Raw genomic sequence first — 14,422 nt, forward strand, 5'->3', positions numbered from 1 at the left:
AAAGAAGAAAAACTCCAAATAATAAGTTAGTTATGCATTTAGTGCATTTATTTATGTCTATCTCATTTATAAATATATTGATCAATTCACACAGTATAATATAATACTTACACAAGGTGCTCCTAAAACGTGACGGTGCAGTGCGAGTGATATATGGTGAATTAAAAGTGCATTTGTGCTATGTACAACATATATACATGTGGCTGATAGGCACAATAGAATATTTTGAAGCCCACACCAATGAAGCAAGTGTTGACATCCGACATCAAATTTCTTAAAAACAGTCCATCTATGTTAATTGTCGGTGTTTCGACCCCTCAACATATGTATTTAGAGCAGGATCCTCATCAGGATGAAAAATATCTATAACTGAGACACCAAAGGATTGGGGCAGAAAATCCCACAATCAAATAAATGTCAGACAGTGTATCCTGGACCAACTTCAAAGTAGGCATTGGCATGCCCAGATTTATGGCAATGATAGTCCCATACATGTAGAAGTGTCACATTATTTCTAAGGACAACTTCAAAATTGGGTTTGGGCACAGAGGGAATCAAACCGGTAAAACTGGATAAGACAATATAACATGGTTACACCCACAATTGAGATGCATTTAGAAAAGCTCCAAATTGCTTCAAGAATACCAGCACGGGGTGTTGTCAGGGCCAACATTTCAAAACAGCATAAATCACAGATGCATTAGTCACCCCAAGTAAAGTCAGAAGCCTTCTGTCAAATACGCTTTCGATTCAGTTTGTTGCTGAAACACTGCCCGTGCTCGGCTCCCTGAATTACCAGCTGGTCAGTGTACCATGGTATACGGATTTATCTAGTGTGGTTAGTGTGTAATGGGTAACACCTCAAGAGCAGGAGGAAATTTCCTCCTTTCGGAAAAGAGACCCTCACACCCCCCCCAACAGTGGGGTTTTGCTTCATCATCAGGTCTGCTCCTTATCGGGTCGGTGCTGCAATACCCAATCGGCACCCTTAACAGGGCCTTTTGGCGGAGGTCTTATTTCCTTTTGCCGTAAGGTGCCGTGCATGTGAGGACCCTAGTGTGTGTAGATGTAATGATTAAAAACGTGAAAGTCGCGCACCCCTGTAATAAGGTCACGGGGCTGTGCTCATTTGGGGTCAACATGTTTCTTGCCAATATTTCAATTACAAGGCAATTCTTGAGAACCAAATCAAGATCTATCCACCCTTTTTGATAGTGATACACAATTAACTAATAAAGTGTCCACCCATACAGCATCCTAAAAAGTGGTACCTGCAGATCTATGACATCAACCTGTAGAAAATATAAGCATAGAAGTATATCAGGACAATGTATGAACTATTTAGTATTCTAATTAAAATTGTGGCCTAAGGCCTTCTCTGGGTCCAAGGATATGAAGGCCGCCGGGACATGTTTTTAATGCGCTTTCTCAATCAGATAGACAAATCTGAGAAAGTTGTTGTGCGTCTGTCACCCCTTGATAAAGCCAGACTGATCTGGGTGTATCAAGTCTGGATGAAGCTCCTCAAGTCTGCTGGCTAATACTTTTGAGTAGAGTTTAGCATCTAAGTTTAGAAGCACTATAGGTCTGTAAGAGGAGCATAGTTGTGGGGTTTTCCCTTCCTTAGGGATGAGCGTGATCAACACTTCCTCCATTGAGGGGATACCTGAGGTAGGGTTGCTATTGCATTAAAGAGCCCTGCCAAGTGGGGTGCCAACTCTGCCCCAAATGTTCTATAGAACAAAGCGCTAAAGCCATCAGGCCCTGGAGACTGCTGAAGTTTCAAGGCATCTATTGCCTTCTGTACCTCCCCATGCATTATAGATTAGCTCACAGATTCATTAGAAGCTGAAGAGACCTGGGATAGTTCAAGTGAATTCAGATAGCGTAGCTGGCCTCCCTCACTAAGGGAGTCAAACAATCAATCAGGGGTTTATAAAAAGCTCTACTCACCAGTGAGGGTCTCAAGGTACTGGCGGGGGTGGGGATTGGGGGGAGGCAGCTCCGGCTCAGTCAAAGAGCAAGGTCTTGAGGTCCTTCCTGAAGATGTGCAGGTTAGGGGAGCAATGGTTACCCGACATAACCATTGTTTTTACTTTCTTATCCATACCCAGGATCTGAGGGACACAGGGTCGCCCAATTATTGTTTAGCGATGTAGGAGAAGGCTCTTCCTCCTGTTCTGCGGATGCGGGGTGTCTCCGCTATGGCAAGGTCGGCGGATCGGAGAGTTCTTTTGGGTGCATGAAAGCAGACTGTATCGTTGAGGTATTTCGGTCCGATGTTGTGGAGGGATTTGTAGGCGAGAGTGAGAGGTTATTGTAGGTTATTCTCATCTCGACCGGGAGCCAGTGTAGGTCTCCAAGGTGTTGCATCATGCGTTCGTGCCGTGGGGTCCCAAGGATGAGTCTGGCCATGGCATTCTGGATGGTTTGGAGCTTGTGTAGAAGGGTACTGTGTATGCCGGCGTAGAGGGCGTTTCCTTAGTGTAGTCTGCAGGTTATGAGTGCGTGGGTGATGGTTTTTCTGTGTTCGGGGGGGGGGGGTCCATTTGAAGGTCTTTCGGAGGATGCGGAGGCAGTTGAAGCTGGTGGAGGAAACTGCGTTGATCTAGCGTGTCATGGTGAGAGAGGAGTCAAGGATGATGCTGAGGTTCCGAGCGTGGTCTGTCGGGTTGGGAGGACTTCCGAGGGGCGGAGGGCCACCACGTGTTGTCCCAGACGGTGGTCGAGGGTCACAGGATGAGGACTTCAGTTTTCTCAGTGTTGAGTTTCAGGCAGCTGTCCTTCATCCATGCGGCAACATCCCTCATTCCTTCCTGGAAGCTGAGCCTGGTGTCCTCGGGATCCTTTGTGAGGGAGAGAATGAGTTAGGTGTCATCGGCGTAAGATACTATGTTGGGCCCATGCTGTCTGACGATGGCGGCGAGGGGGGCCATGTAGATGTTGAAGAGTGTGGGGCTGAGCGATGATCCCTGTGGTACTCCACAGTTGATTTCTGTGGGTTCGGAGATGAAAGGGTGGAGTCTGACTCTCTGTGTTCTGCCGGAGCGAAATGATCGGATCCAGTTGAGGGCATTTCCTTGTATCCCGGCATCGTGCAGTTGGGCTGCTAGGGTGTGGTGTGAGACGGTGTCAAAGGCTGCCTTATAAAGCGCTTTATAGAATTCCCGAAAGGACTCTCGCCTTCCCCTCTTTCCCATATTGTGGCATACCGAGTTATCAATTATCAAGCTAATGTATTCCTTCTCTTGTTTAGCTTGTAGCTGCCTCGCCAGTCGAGAGCCGATTTTATCATTGCCATCATACCCCCGGAGCTGAAGGAGTAAAAGGGTCTTTTTAGCTCTATTAGCGTAGATTGCCTGGATTTAACCTCTTAACGACATGACCTTTCTTTGGGTGGCTAAATACGGGGCCTCCTTATGCAATTTCTCCACTGCCTGTAGTTCCCCCTCCAAAGCCTGTCTCTCTGAGGTTTGTTGCCGCCGTAGGGAGGTGGCCAGGGCGATACTTCTACCTTGAATAACAGCCCTGTTGATCATGGGAGAGGTGTCCTTGAAGTCCTTGTTGCTAAAAAAAAAGTCCCTTATTGACTGACATAATTAGTCTCGGAGTAGTCGATCCCCACATAGAATTTTAGGAAAGTACCAATTTTTCAGTGTGGAGCGGGAAGCCGGCCAGTCCATCCTTGTTTCTAGTGGCGCATGGTCCAATAACCATATCAAGTGGAGTTTAGCCATAAGGGAAGCGGAGCGGACTGATTGGCTAAGAAAGATGTGGTCAATCCTCGAGTATACTCTATGCGGGTGTGAGAAGGAGAAGTCACGCGGAGAGGGATTCAGCACTCTACAAATATCTATTAACCCCATCCTCATAAGCGTGGCTTTAAGGATCTTAAGGAAGACCCCTGCAGGTGTTCTATGTGGGTGAGTGGTATCCATAGATGGGTCCCAGGTAAGATTGAAATCCCCCAGTAGAACTATGTCCCCCAAGGCAAAGCTCTCAAGGGGCGAGAGGAATGTGCGGAGAAACTCTGCCTGCCCTGAGTTAGGGACATAGACCATTGCTATATTGCATAGGCTACCGGCGAGAACCCCCTTAACATAAGGTATCTCCCAGCCTTGTCCGATTTCGTGTCTGACGGCTGAAAGGGCACTGAGGAGTGAAATAGGAGTGCCACTACATTTTGTTTAGAGGTATTAAGAGGATCAAAAAATAAGTGCATAGAATTTATGTCGTCAGCGTAGGCTGTCCCCCTTCCTGAAGTGGGATTCCTGTAGGGCAACTATATGCACCTGGTTGTCCCCCAGAAACTTTCAGATGCGTTGCCTTTTGTTAGGGGAGTTGAGCCACCTGCAGTTCCAGGACATGCACTTATGGGACATCAAATCATGTGGGGAAATCACTGGTCGCATCTGGGGTCGTCCGCCAGCCCCCACCACATCCCTCTACCCCCTCCCCCTCCTCCCCAGAATGAGAGATTAAATGAGATTCATCACAGAAACAAACTATTAACAAGATAACAACAAAAAAATAAAATACGGAGCCTCCAAAGTGGTGAGACAGTCTCACTGGTGGTGACTTCCGGGGCGTATCCATGTCCACTCCCGAAGCCCCGCACTGCTAATTGTTGGACACTCAAAAACCTGGGCACCTGGGTCTGGAAAGTTTGTGAGAGAGAGATCATCATCAGCTATTGTGCTGTGTCTCCAGCATCTGTGGTGGATGGCTCTCCGCCGCATGTCCTCTCCACGTAAACAATAACCCCAGACACCCCATAAGCTGAGGGCACTACTACATAGGTAGAGAGAGAATAGAGTCAGGGGTCCAGCTTCTGCTGCCGGGACGACGACTTGCAGCCCTTATTGGGTGTTTGTCAGGGTCTCGGCGCTCGTTGCTCCAGTGGCAGTAGCCCGTTTCGCGTTCTTCTGTGGCGGTGCTGTATGTAGACCCAGCAGAGCAGCAGCCCCAGACAGCTCAGTGAAGAGACATTGCTTGTGGTGGAAAGAGAAAGCGATACCAAAGGGGTAAGTCCATCTGTATTTGATTTGACGCTCCCTTAGTGCTGTAGTTAGCGGTTGAAACGGCTGCTGGCGGGCCAGCGTGGCTTGGTCTAGGTCCTGGAAAAGCGAAAACGTCAACCCCTGAAATGAGACATAATCAGTGTTTCTGGTTTTTCATAGAACAAGTTATTTGGTTTTGAAGGAGCTCAATTTGGCCAGGACAACACTGGGATGCTTGCCCTCCCCCTCCAATCTCTGTCCAACTCTATGCACCGTTCCAAGCCTGACCTCCGGGCTATTATCTCCTAGGATACTGGAGAAAAGATCCAATATGAAAGCCTCCAGGTCTAGGCTCTCACTCTGATGTTGTCTCAGCGGGATCAGGTTTCAAGGTCTTCGCACTTGAGGAGGGCGGCGTGTAGTTGGCCAGATACAGTGGCGGAGCCCGTTTCCAGGGGCGTCAAGCATGCCTCAAGCTCATGATACTTTGATTCCAAGTCCAGGATGCGGGTCCTAGCCGAGTCCACATCAGCGTGTAGCGTTTTCAGCTTGGAACCCATCTCCGAACAAAATGCCTTAAAAGTGGAGTTCATGTCAGCCTGAATGTCCTGAGTTCTTTCTTGAACTCTCGTAGTGTCTCTAGGAGGTCCTCCCTGGTAAGCGTCATGTCGGCCTCCACCTGCGCTGTCCCTCTCTTGTCTGCCTGAGATTCTGCAGGTGCAAAGTAACTGGAAGCGTAGTTGTTTTGAGTCTTTTTGGGAGGCATATGGGCCACCTACTACCGCTACCACTCCAGGCCAGACCCTCCACCAAGGTGACACAGCGTACCCAGAGGGGGGGAGGTTGTAAACGTGGAAATCCCCTAGGCCACTTGGTAATGTCCATATACAGAACCTCCCCCTGCCTTGACCACCGCTACCATCAACAAGAGTCCCCCGACGTGCTCTCGTGCTGTTCACCAAGCGGGCCACTCGCTTTCCGACTAAGGCGTCATCTGGAAGGCCCTCCAGCCCTGGCTGTGACTCGCTTCTGCGGTGGATCTATTAGTGCTTATAGGGCCTACTTCAGACCACAGGCGCCATCTTAGGGTCAGGCCATCTCCTGGCTCGCTCTCCGGTGGCTCCGTAAAACTCCGTCAAAAAAATCTGTTTCAAAGGTTACAACTGTTAAAAAGATAACTGAAACCCAAAAAATCCCTCCGTTGCTAAAAAAAATGGATCTGAAAAGGATGAAATGCATAGCATTTTGTTGTGAGATCATTGCCTAGGGAGTTGGAAAAAACAAACGGGGATAACTGACATCTCACTGCATTGATGGAATTTGGAAAATAATTATTTCCTTAAAAGTGTAGTGACCATTTTCTTTGCTCTGAGTTACACAACTCTATGTATCATTTGTTGCACTTTGGATTTGGAGAAACAATAATGCACATTTAAAATGGCTGGCTGTTATTTTGGCAACTGAGGGCCTCATTTATGAGGTTTTGCAGTAGGGCACCGCATCAGGCCTTCCGTCTGCACTTCCCTACGGCAAAAGAAAAGAGCAGGAATGCGTCGTATCTATAAGATACCGCGCATTTCTGTCCTCTTCCCCTGAGCACAATGGGCTGCCGTGCGCCAATGCAGGCACCTCTGCACCATGGTGCAAAGACGCCTGTGTTGCGGGGATGATTATTTTAGTAGAGGAAGGGAAACCTTTCAGTACAAAAATAATCACAAGGGGCTTTTTCCTCTTTCTATGTGTGCTGCAGAATGCAGCACACAGAAAATTGAGGAGAAATAAAGATACTTCTCCTCGTTGTGCCTCCCTTACTCTTTCCCTGGGGAGGCGGTAGCTTTTGGCGCTGCCTCAGATTTACGATTTCTCGTAAATCTGGGGCAGTGTCAAAAGGGCAAGGATGTTGCTGGGAATGCATGCAGCAAAACACCAATTGCACGCCCATTTAATGCAGAAAACTGTGTTAAAGGGACTGATACTTATCAAGGGTAGAGGTGTGGTGCCGCGGCCAGGGTGACTGACGCTGGAATCTGGGGATCACGGTTCGGTCCCCGGCTCCGGCGGCAGATTAGCCCAGCACCATGTGACTCTGTGCAATAGCTTGCTTAATCTTACCGACGGACCCCAGCGCCTAGAGACCCTTACGGGTGATTGTTCGCGCTTTACAAATGTGGATTATTATTATCAGGCAGCATTAAGCCAAACAAAAAAAGTGGCTTAGTGCTGCCTGATAAATATCACGCGGCGTCTACGCCACGGAACGTCGCAAATAGTGACGTCTGGAGGCGCATGGAGTCTCATAAATGAGGCCCTACATTTTTTGTGGGATCCCAGACATATGCTGAGGTCGCCCAATGAACACATTCCTGTCATATCCACCATCTGCGTGATATGCAAAGTGCAACAACACGCGTTATATAATGACAACTCGAACTGGAACACCATCCTCCAGAGGTTTGTCATTGCCCATCTTTGCAATCCTTTCCTCAGGAATAAAAGTCCTGCTTAGAATAGTTTTCACCCCCTCTGGTGCTGGCTACTTTGACACGATGGACTGTGTAGGGCTACTGTGTTGTGAGTTATGTGAAGACTTAGTTGATGAACAGCGCCACATAATAGTATGGTCTATTAGGTAGTGTCTTCTTTGGACCCCAGCTTGGCAAGGCAATGACCCATTCACGGATGGAGACCTGGAGACCCCACCCTCTTGTAATGTGGTTTGATAAGTGGCCAATGAGTAACCTTCACCTTGAACATGCCTCAGTACTATGGCATGTGTTCAGGTTCTACAGTCAGGGAGCACAGCATGCATCATAGGGGATTGTGTCACAGTTTCATAACAAGTATCCATTTACTCATGCTGTGTACCTCGTGGTAGACTACATTAAACGGTAACTTGACAAACATGTCAACTTATAATACGACGATAAAGCCACGCAGGTGGTCATGTACTAAGCATTCACACTGCTACAGAAAACTGCACAGTGCATGGCTAGACCTTCACATCCACTGGTATGTTGGAGTATAAGTTATTTGACACTTGTTGATGCATTTTATTTCTAATTTTTTTTCCGGAAATAACAAAAACTTTATTAATAACGGAACTCTGGTCGCTAGTAAATGTGGCTGCTATTTCTCAGTGGTAATCCACATGAACAAACAAGTAGTAGCCACGTTTTTGAATAATCAAAGTAAACAGGCCTTGCTCTTACCTAACATTCATAGAACTTAAGCATAACCCAAAGACCCTCCACCTCAAGTAAAAGCTACTGGATTTCTGCATTTTATCTATAACTGCCAACAAAGTACTGGGCATTTGTACCCTTAACTATAACTGTCACCCCATTCCTGTTTAGGTTCATTTAATTCGCAAAACCAGGGACCTATCCAAAAAAGCTCAACTAATTTTCACTTCAATCTACTGACAGACTGGCTTTACCAATAACTAACAGTTTCTCTTTAGCAAGACAGTTATTACTCCTACAGTTCATCAATGCCAAACGCAGTCCGTACCAAAAATGATATGCTTCGCCCACTCTTACCAACAAACTCAACTCATAAGCATTAGTAAGTACTATCAGAAAGCCCTCAAGAATAACCAACAACTATGTTTATTCAATACCAACAGCTATGCCAATTCTCAGTAACGGACAACAAGATTATACCTGAAAACAAGCACACAAACTGTATCAACAACCAGAAGCGTGAATCGGCCATATCTCACCTTTGACCTCACTAATAAACGTCACAGTGCCCTCTGACGAACTAACTAATCTGACCTCCTTATCATAGGACACACCACAGTCCTTTGCATGCCAACCAGAACAGGAGATGACCCTGCAATAAGCGGACTTCTGCTCTTTTTAGTTGTTAGCTTCTTTAAATTCTTGCTTGAATTCTTATTTAAAATCCATAAGGCTGGGCCTAGACCGGTACCGGCCTTCACCTTCTCACAAGAACCCAGTCTGCCTCACTTGTCGAATTCAACAATCCGCTGATATCACTTAACTCAAAACACAATAGTACTCTTCACATCTCTGTAAAGTTTGTTGCCACTGGGGTACAGCGGTAACAGATTCACATTTTCTCCATCAATTCTTCCGGGGTGGTTTCCACTCCTGTTGCTAACGCCGTCCAGATGCCTCCTTTTCTGGGGTTTCGTCATCCTTCCTGTGGTCACGGGCCTGCTTCAGGGCATAAGACAGGGAAAGAAAGTAAGTCATGTTTTGCCTCAAGAGCTAATGCAGACTCTCCAAATAATCAAACTAATTATAAGTTACTTACCTGCAATCCTTGTTTGCTTCAGCATTTTTTCTCATGCAGGCGCGACAATCTGCTTACCAAAAGTGTAATATGAACAAGCATTGGCAAAGCCAACAGGTTGGACATGCGACATCTACTGGCTTTGTAATGTATATTTTTAGACATGTTGCTGAGCAATACAGGCTGCTGCACAACATGTCTTAAAAAAATGACCCCGTCATAGCACTTCTGTTTCTTCCAGCCATGTTGCACAGCAGCCAGCGGTGCGCTGAGCAATATGTCTAAAAACATTCAACAAAGCAACTGCCACTCGCATCCGCAAGAGATATTTGACTTTGTTCAATATTTTTGTTTGGGAGGGGGGTGAGGGTTGGAGGAGGGGACACTATGGAATGTGGAGGAGGGCAGGGGCAAGCTACACAGGGGAGGTGAGGGGGAAGAGGAAGGAGGGGAGTGGCAAACAGAAAGCGGGGTAGTGCAGGGGCAAGCAGCACACAGGAGGTGCCGGGAAGGAGAAAGAGAACAGCAACACAATGAAAAGTGGGCAGAACATGGGGAAGAGTATGGGTGATGGGCCATGGAAGGCAGTGGAGGCACATACACTTGTATATTCAAAAATGTTTTTACAAAAAGTTAAAAAAAACAATTGTAGGGACTCTCGAACTTAACTGAGGTAGAGAATGAAAGCTAATGAATTATAGATTTTCTTAATGGATTATAATAATGTGGTAAGAAATATATTTCTTTCTATTTAAATTGATTAGCATTGGTCAGATTAGTTAGGGCAAATATCATTGCTGTGGTAACACTGATACAGACTGCAGAACATATGACGATTCCTCACTAAACTAAATTGAGGCTTTGAACCCCATAAAGATAAATTATTTTTGTTACTGTCATTTTTCTTTCTGTAAATGTCAATTCAAGAAACTATTAAAAACTGATTGGTTACTTTCTCATGCCATGCTAAGGATAAAGAACACGTATTACACCTATATATGCTGATTTTATACTTAGATTATTTAAGAGATGTGATAAAGAAATGTATATTGCTTAGATGGTATAGAGAAGGGTGCACTAATTGTAAATATTGTATTGGATGATCAAGCTATTACAAATGTGCATATGTCACGTACCTCATTTCTAATTAAGAACTAACCCGATTGTGGTTATGTGCTCTAAGATAGATTGTCCGTGATTTACGAATTGGTACACTGAATAGGTAACCATGTATTAAAAATATATGTTTTTAGGATACTTTTTGTTATGTGTTTTTCTATATGATTATACTATATGAAAATGTTAACATCTGTTTACTGTCTTTTATGTGTTTTTCATCAGCCCTGAAGAAGTCCCACTGTCTTTGGTTGGTTGTGTTTGTTTTTCACATCTAAATTACAATACAGGAATACAAAATATAACTGTGACTTAGCATGAGTCCTTGTTTATTGGGAGCATTGACTAATTGCCTTGAACTTTATATATGAGGTATTTGACTTCATCTTGAACAATTTGGGTGCTGTGTTACTATTTACAGAGTGCCTCTCCCATATTTTTTAATGTTCTTGTGATATTTTGTTTGTTTCGGAAAGGTCAACCTAGGGAGTAGAGCACCTGTGTTGTGGAATGACTTGGAGTGCAGTGATATATACAATAAACATATACTTGTATAGATTGCATGTAAAAAAAATATCAAAGCAAGCATTGGCAAAGAAAATAAGTCTCACTTATGCAAGAGCTATTAGCTTTGGCAATGTTTATTAATCTTGTTGTAAACCAGTTTGGATACTGTACAGCATGTGTGAGTTTTGTGACACTAGATGTGGTGGGGTTGTATACTTTTATTGAGAATGACAAAGGTAAACGAGCGTTGAACCACTTTTAAGGTGAGAGGAGTACTAGCCTACAAGAACCTTCCACTATGATCTTGGAAATGAGTGATTCGATATTCAACAACAACTTTTTTCATTTTGAGGGGGAGTGGTTTCACCAAATCAGAGGCACAGCAATGGAATCAAGGTTTGCTCCCTCTTATGCCAACCTCTTTATAGGGTGGTTTGAGAGGGACCATGCCTGGTCCAGGAAGGCGAGTAAATGGATGGACCTACTCCTATTCTGGGGACGGTTTATCGATGATATTTTGATGACCTGGAGAGGCACTAGAGCTGAATTGGTGGAATATGTTGACTATTTGAACATCAACAGCCATAATGTTAGGTTCATGATGTGTCACAACTCGAACAAAAATGATCTTTTGGAAGTTCAGTTGTTTATAGTAGAGATCACAATTCAGAGCAAACCTTTCCCCAAGGATAAGGCTACTAATAATATTCTGAGAGCCGATAGTGCACATCCTCTTGCAGTGATCAGGGGCATCTCCTTCGGGGAGATGATACGAACTAGAAGAAATTATAGTAAGGAGGACATTTTTGAAAGAGGTTTCAAGAATTTAAGAAGAAAATTTGTTGCAAGGGGTTACACCAAATCTAGTTTGGATAAAGAGAAGAATAGAGTTCATGAAATTAAGAGAGAGGAAACATTGGTACAGAAACCCAAGAAGCAATCACAGATGAGATTGGCTTTCGTTTCAACTTATAGCACAGAACACAAAAAGATCTTAAACATTTTGAATAAAAATTGGAATCTCTTGAAGGGGGTTCCAGGCTTAACTAACAGTGTTTCTGAGAAACCGTTGGTGACATATAGGAAAAGCCCTACTATTGAGAACATGATTACCAGGAATTATTTGGAACGTGTGCAAGAATCTGCCAGTAATTGGTGGCAAGGTCAACCAAATGGTTTTTACACTTGTGGGTCATATATCATCTGTGATTGTGGAATGAATCGCATTAAGTATTTCAAATATAACACGGACAGACAATATTGGATCAACAAATTTATAAATTGCAACAGTTGTGGTATGCTTTATATGATCAAATGTGAATTAGCAAAATCTACATGGGGAGCACCAAAAGGGTACTTACGGTCAGTATTCGGGAGCATCGTCGTGCCATTTTAAATAGCGACAACAGGTCCCCTATTTACCAACATCTTAAGGACAGTCATCCAGGTTTGGCTGGTTTTAAATTCCACGGAATTCAAAGGATTGTTCCCAATATAGGAGGAGGTAATTGGGAGTTGAAATTGAGGCAAGAGGAGGCGAAGTGGATCAATCAATCATTTGCAGTGCGCACTACTCACCCGTGAGGGTCTCAAGGCGCTGAGGGGGGGATGGAGCTGCTACTGTTCGAACAACCAGTAGATTAAGGTCTGTAGAAAAAGGCCTTAAGAGCGATAATGAGTTTAATTATTTTTTGTGATGGATTGTTCAATACACTGTGAGTAACAAATTGGTAACAATGGTGTAGATGATGGGGTCCCAGAGGAAGTGAGCAGGATTCCCAGACTCGACGGAGACCTTCATCAGTAATTTTCAGATGTACAGGTTTTAAGTGTGCCCTTTCTTTCTCGAATATTGGATAATTAAAATACATTAGTAGAAATGTGAATTATGAGTGGCAATAGTGGAAAATCCAATTCTAGGGTCAAGGAAGTTATTCACGATATCCTTTAGAATGTATGGTAGCAAACACAGCAATGGTTCATGGACTTGGTTTGTCATGAATGTCAGTTGGAGACATTATTTTTGTGTAGCCGCGACCACTTTTGTTGGTAATTTTCACCAGTATTATTATGGATCAGTTTTGGTTTGGAGGAACGTTTTTTATGCCCTGTGACGGGAAGGGATTGAGCGGTACGAGATGTTTTTGGATGCCATGTTGGCAAGGTAATAGTGACGAAAGGTAATTGGAGCCATGTTAAGCTCTTATTGTCATGCCCCGAATCAGGCAGGAAAGACAGGGGGCTGCGCTCACTCACGGATAAACTGCAGGGACAGGCACTATAGGCGTCATCAGAAGCGTAATGGGCTCCTCGGGTGATGCCTAAAGTCAGGCAGGGGGAGGCGCTCCGTCACGCATATACTTTAGTAACAGGAAACGGCCTTTACAATGAGGTAAATACATTGCATGCATTTGCCTCTCATTTTTTAGCATGCATTCTTTTACCGCAATTATGTATTTATATCGCATACCAATACCACTAATTTAAGGTAAGTCGGGGGTGGGGGGGTCTCCCTACACAAATACATTGTTTTTAAATATAAAAACAATGTGCAGTATTGGCATGCAATGTAAATGCATAATCGCGGTAAAAACAGGCGTGCTAAAATTTTTTAGGCAACGGCATGAGATGTATTTACCAGCGTTGTACCATCGCACAACCTTTAGTAACTGACGTGATAGGTGGTAACAGGAGCCGGAAATAGCTACCTTGGCCCTTGATTAGATAGGAATGGTTATAAAGTGTACAGATCGGTTGAAATGTGAGAGGACCAGAGAGTAAACATATTTTTGTATGATTTACACCGTCGTGATGTTGATCGGTGGAAACACGATCTAAAAAATGAATGATGAGACGAAGCAATTAACTGCGGGAACCCCAACTATGGTTGAGCAGGAGACGCATTAGAAGGGAGCGCTATACTCAGTAGTTGAGTGCACGGGACTATGGAGGATTACCAGGGGAAGGCCCGGCACGCTAAACAGGACAGTAGGATTGGGGTGGGAGGAACTGGATGATTACGCAGCTTGTTATTTTACTTTGAGGCCAGTCAACAAAGATTTGAAATTATCTGGGTTTGAGGAAACATAAGATGGGATGATTGTTTATACTCGGTAAATTGAGATTAATGTTCGCGGGCCCAGTGAAGGGAATGGGAATAGGAACATGGAATGGTGACAGGAAATACGGGTGACAGTAATAGCATACCTGTGACTAACAAGTACAGATGCTCGGTAATCATACGAGAGAAACGATTGTTTTCCCTCCCATTATAGATGAATACAACAACATAAGGTCATATTAAAGGGAATGTACCAGGATGGGCGCACTACATTATAAAACAAAATTCTCGTATGATTATGAGGTAATAAAACTTTGTTTTGTACAAAAAAAACTTTATTAGTTGGTATAATGGAACAAGTTATGATGGAATATTTCACTGATAGGCGATTCTTGACATAACCGTTGGTGTTGATGAGATTAGTTTAAAGCAAAATGTGAGTAATATGAACTCTGCTTAAAAACAAGAAATTGAATTG

At 44.3% G+C, this 14,422-nt stretch overlaps 1 protein-coding gene across 2 annotated transcripts in view; it reads right to left on the minus strand.

Moving 5' to 3' along the window:
• Positions 1-8,029: 8,029 nt before the first annotated feature.
• Positions 8,030-14,422, minus strand: part of LOC144785836 (synaptonemal complex central element protein 1-like) — a 265,320-nt gene continuing 258,927 nt past the window's right edge. The window contains exon 13 of one of the 2 annotated variants that reach the window (XM_078664681.1): positions 8,030-9,184. In XM_078664681.1, the coding sequence (XP_078520807.1) occupies positions 9,122-9,184 (63 nt within the window). In that variant the 3' untranslated portion in view covers positions 8,030-9,121. The remainder of the gene's footprint in view (positions 9,185-14,422) is intronic. The other variant, XM_078664682.1, reaches the window with a different exon arrangement.

The sequence above is a fragment of the Lissotriton helveticus genome, chromosome 10, assembly GCF_964261635.1.
Source record: "Lissotriton helveticus chromosome 10, aLisHel1.1, whole genome shotgun sequence".
Classification (NCBI taxonomy): domain Eukaryota; kingdom Metazoa; phylum Chordata; class Amphibia; order Caudata; family Salamandridae; genus Lissotriton; species Lissotriton helveticus.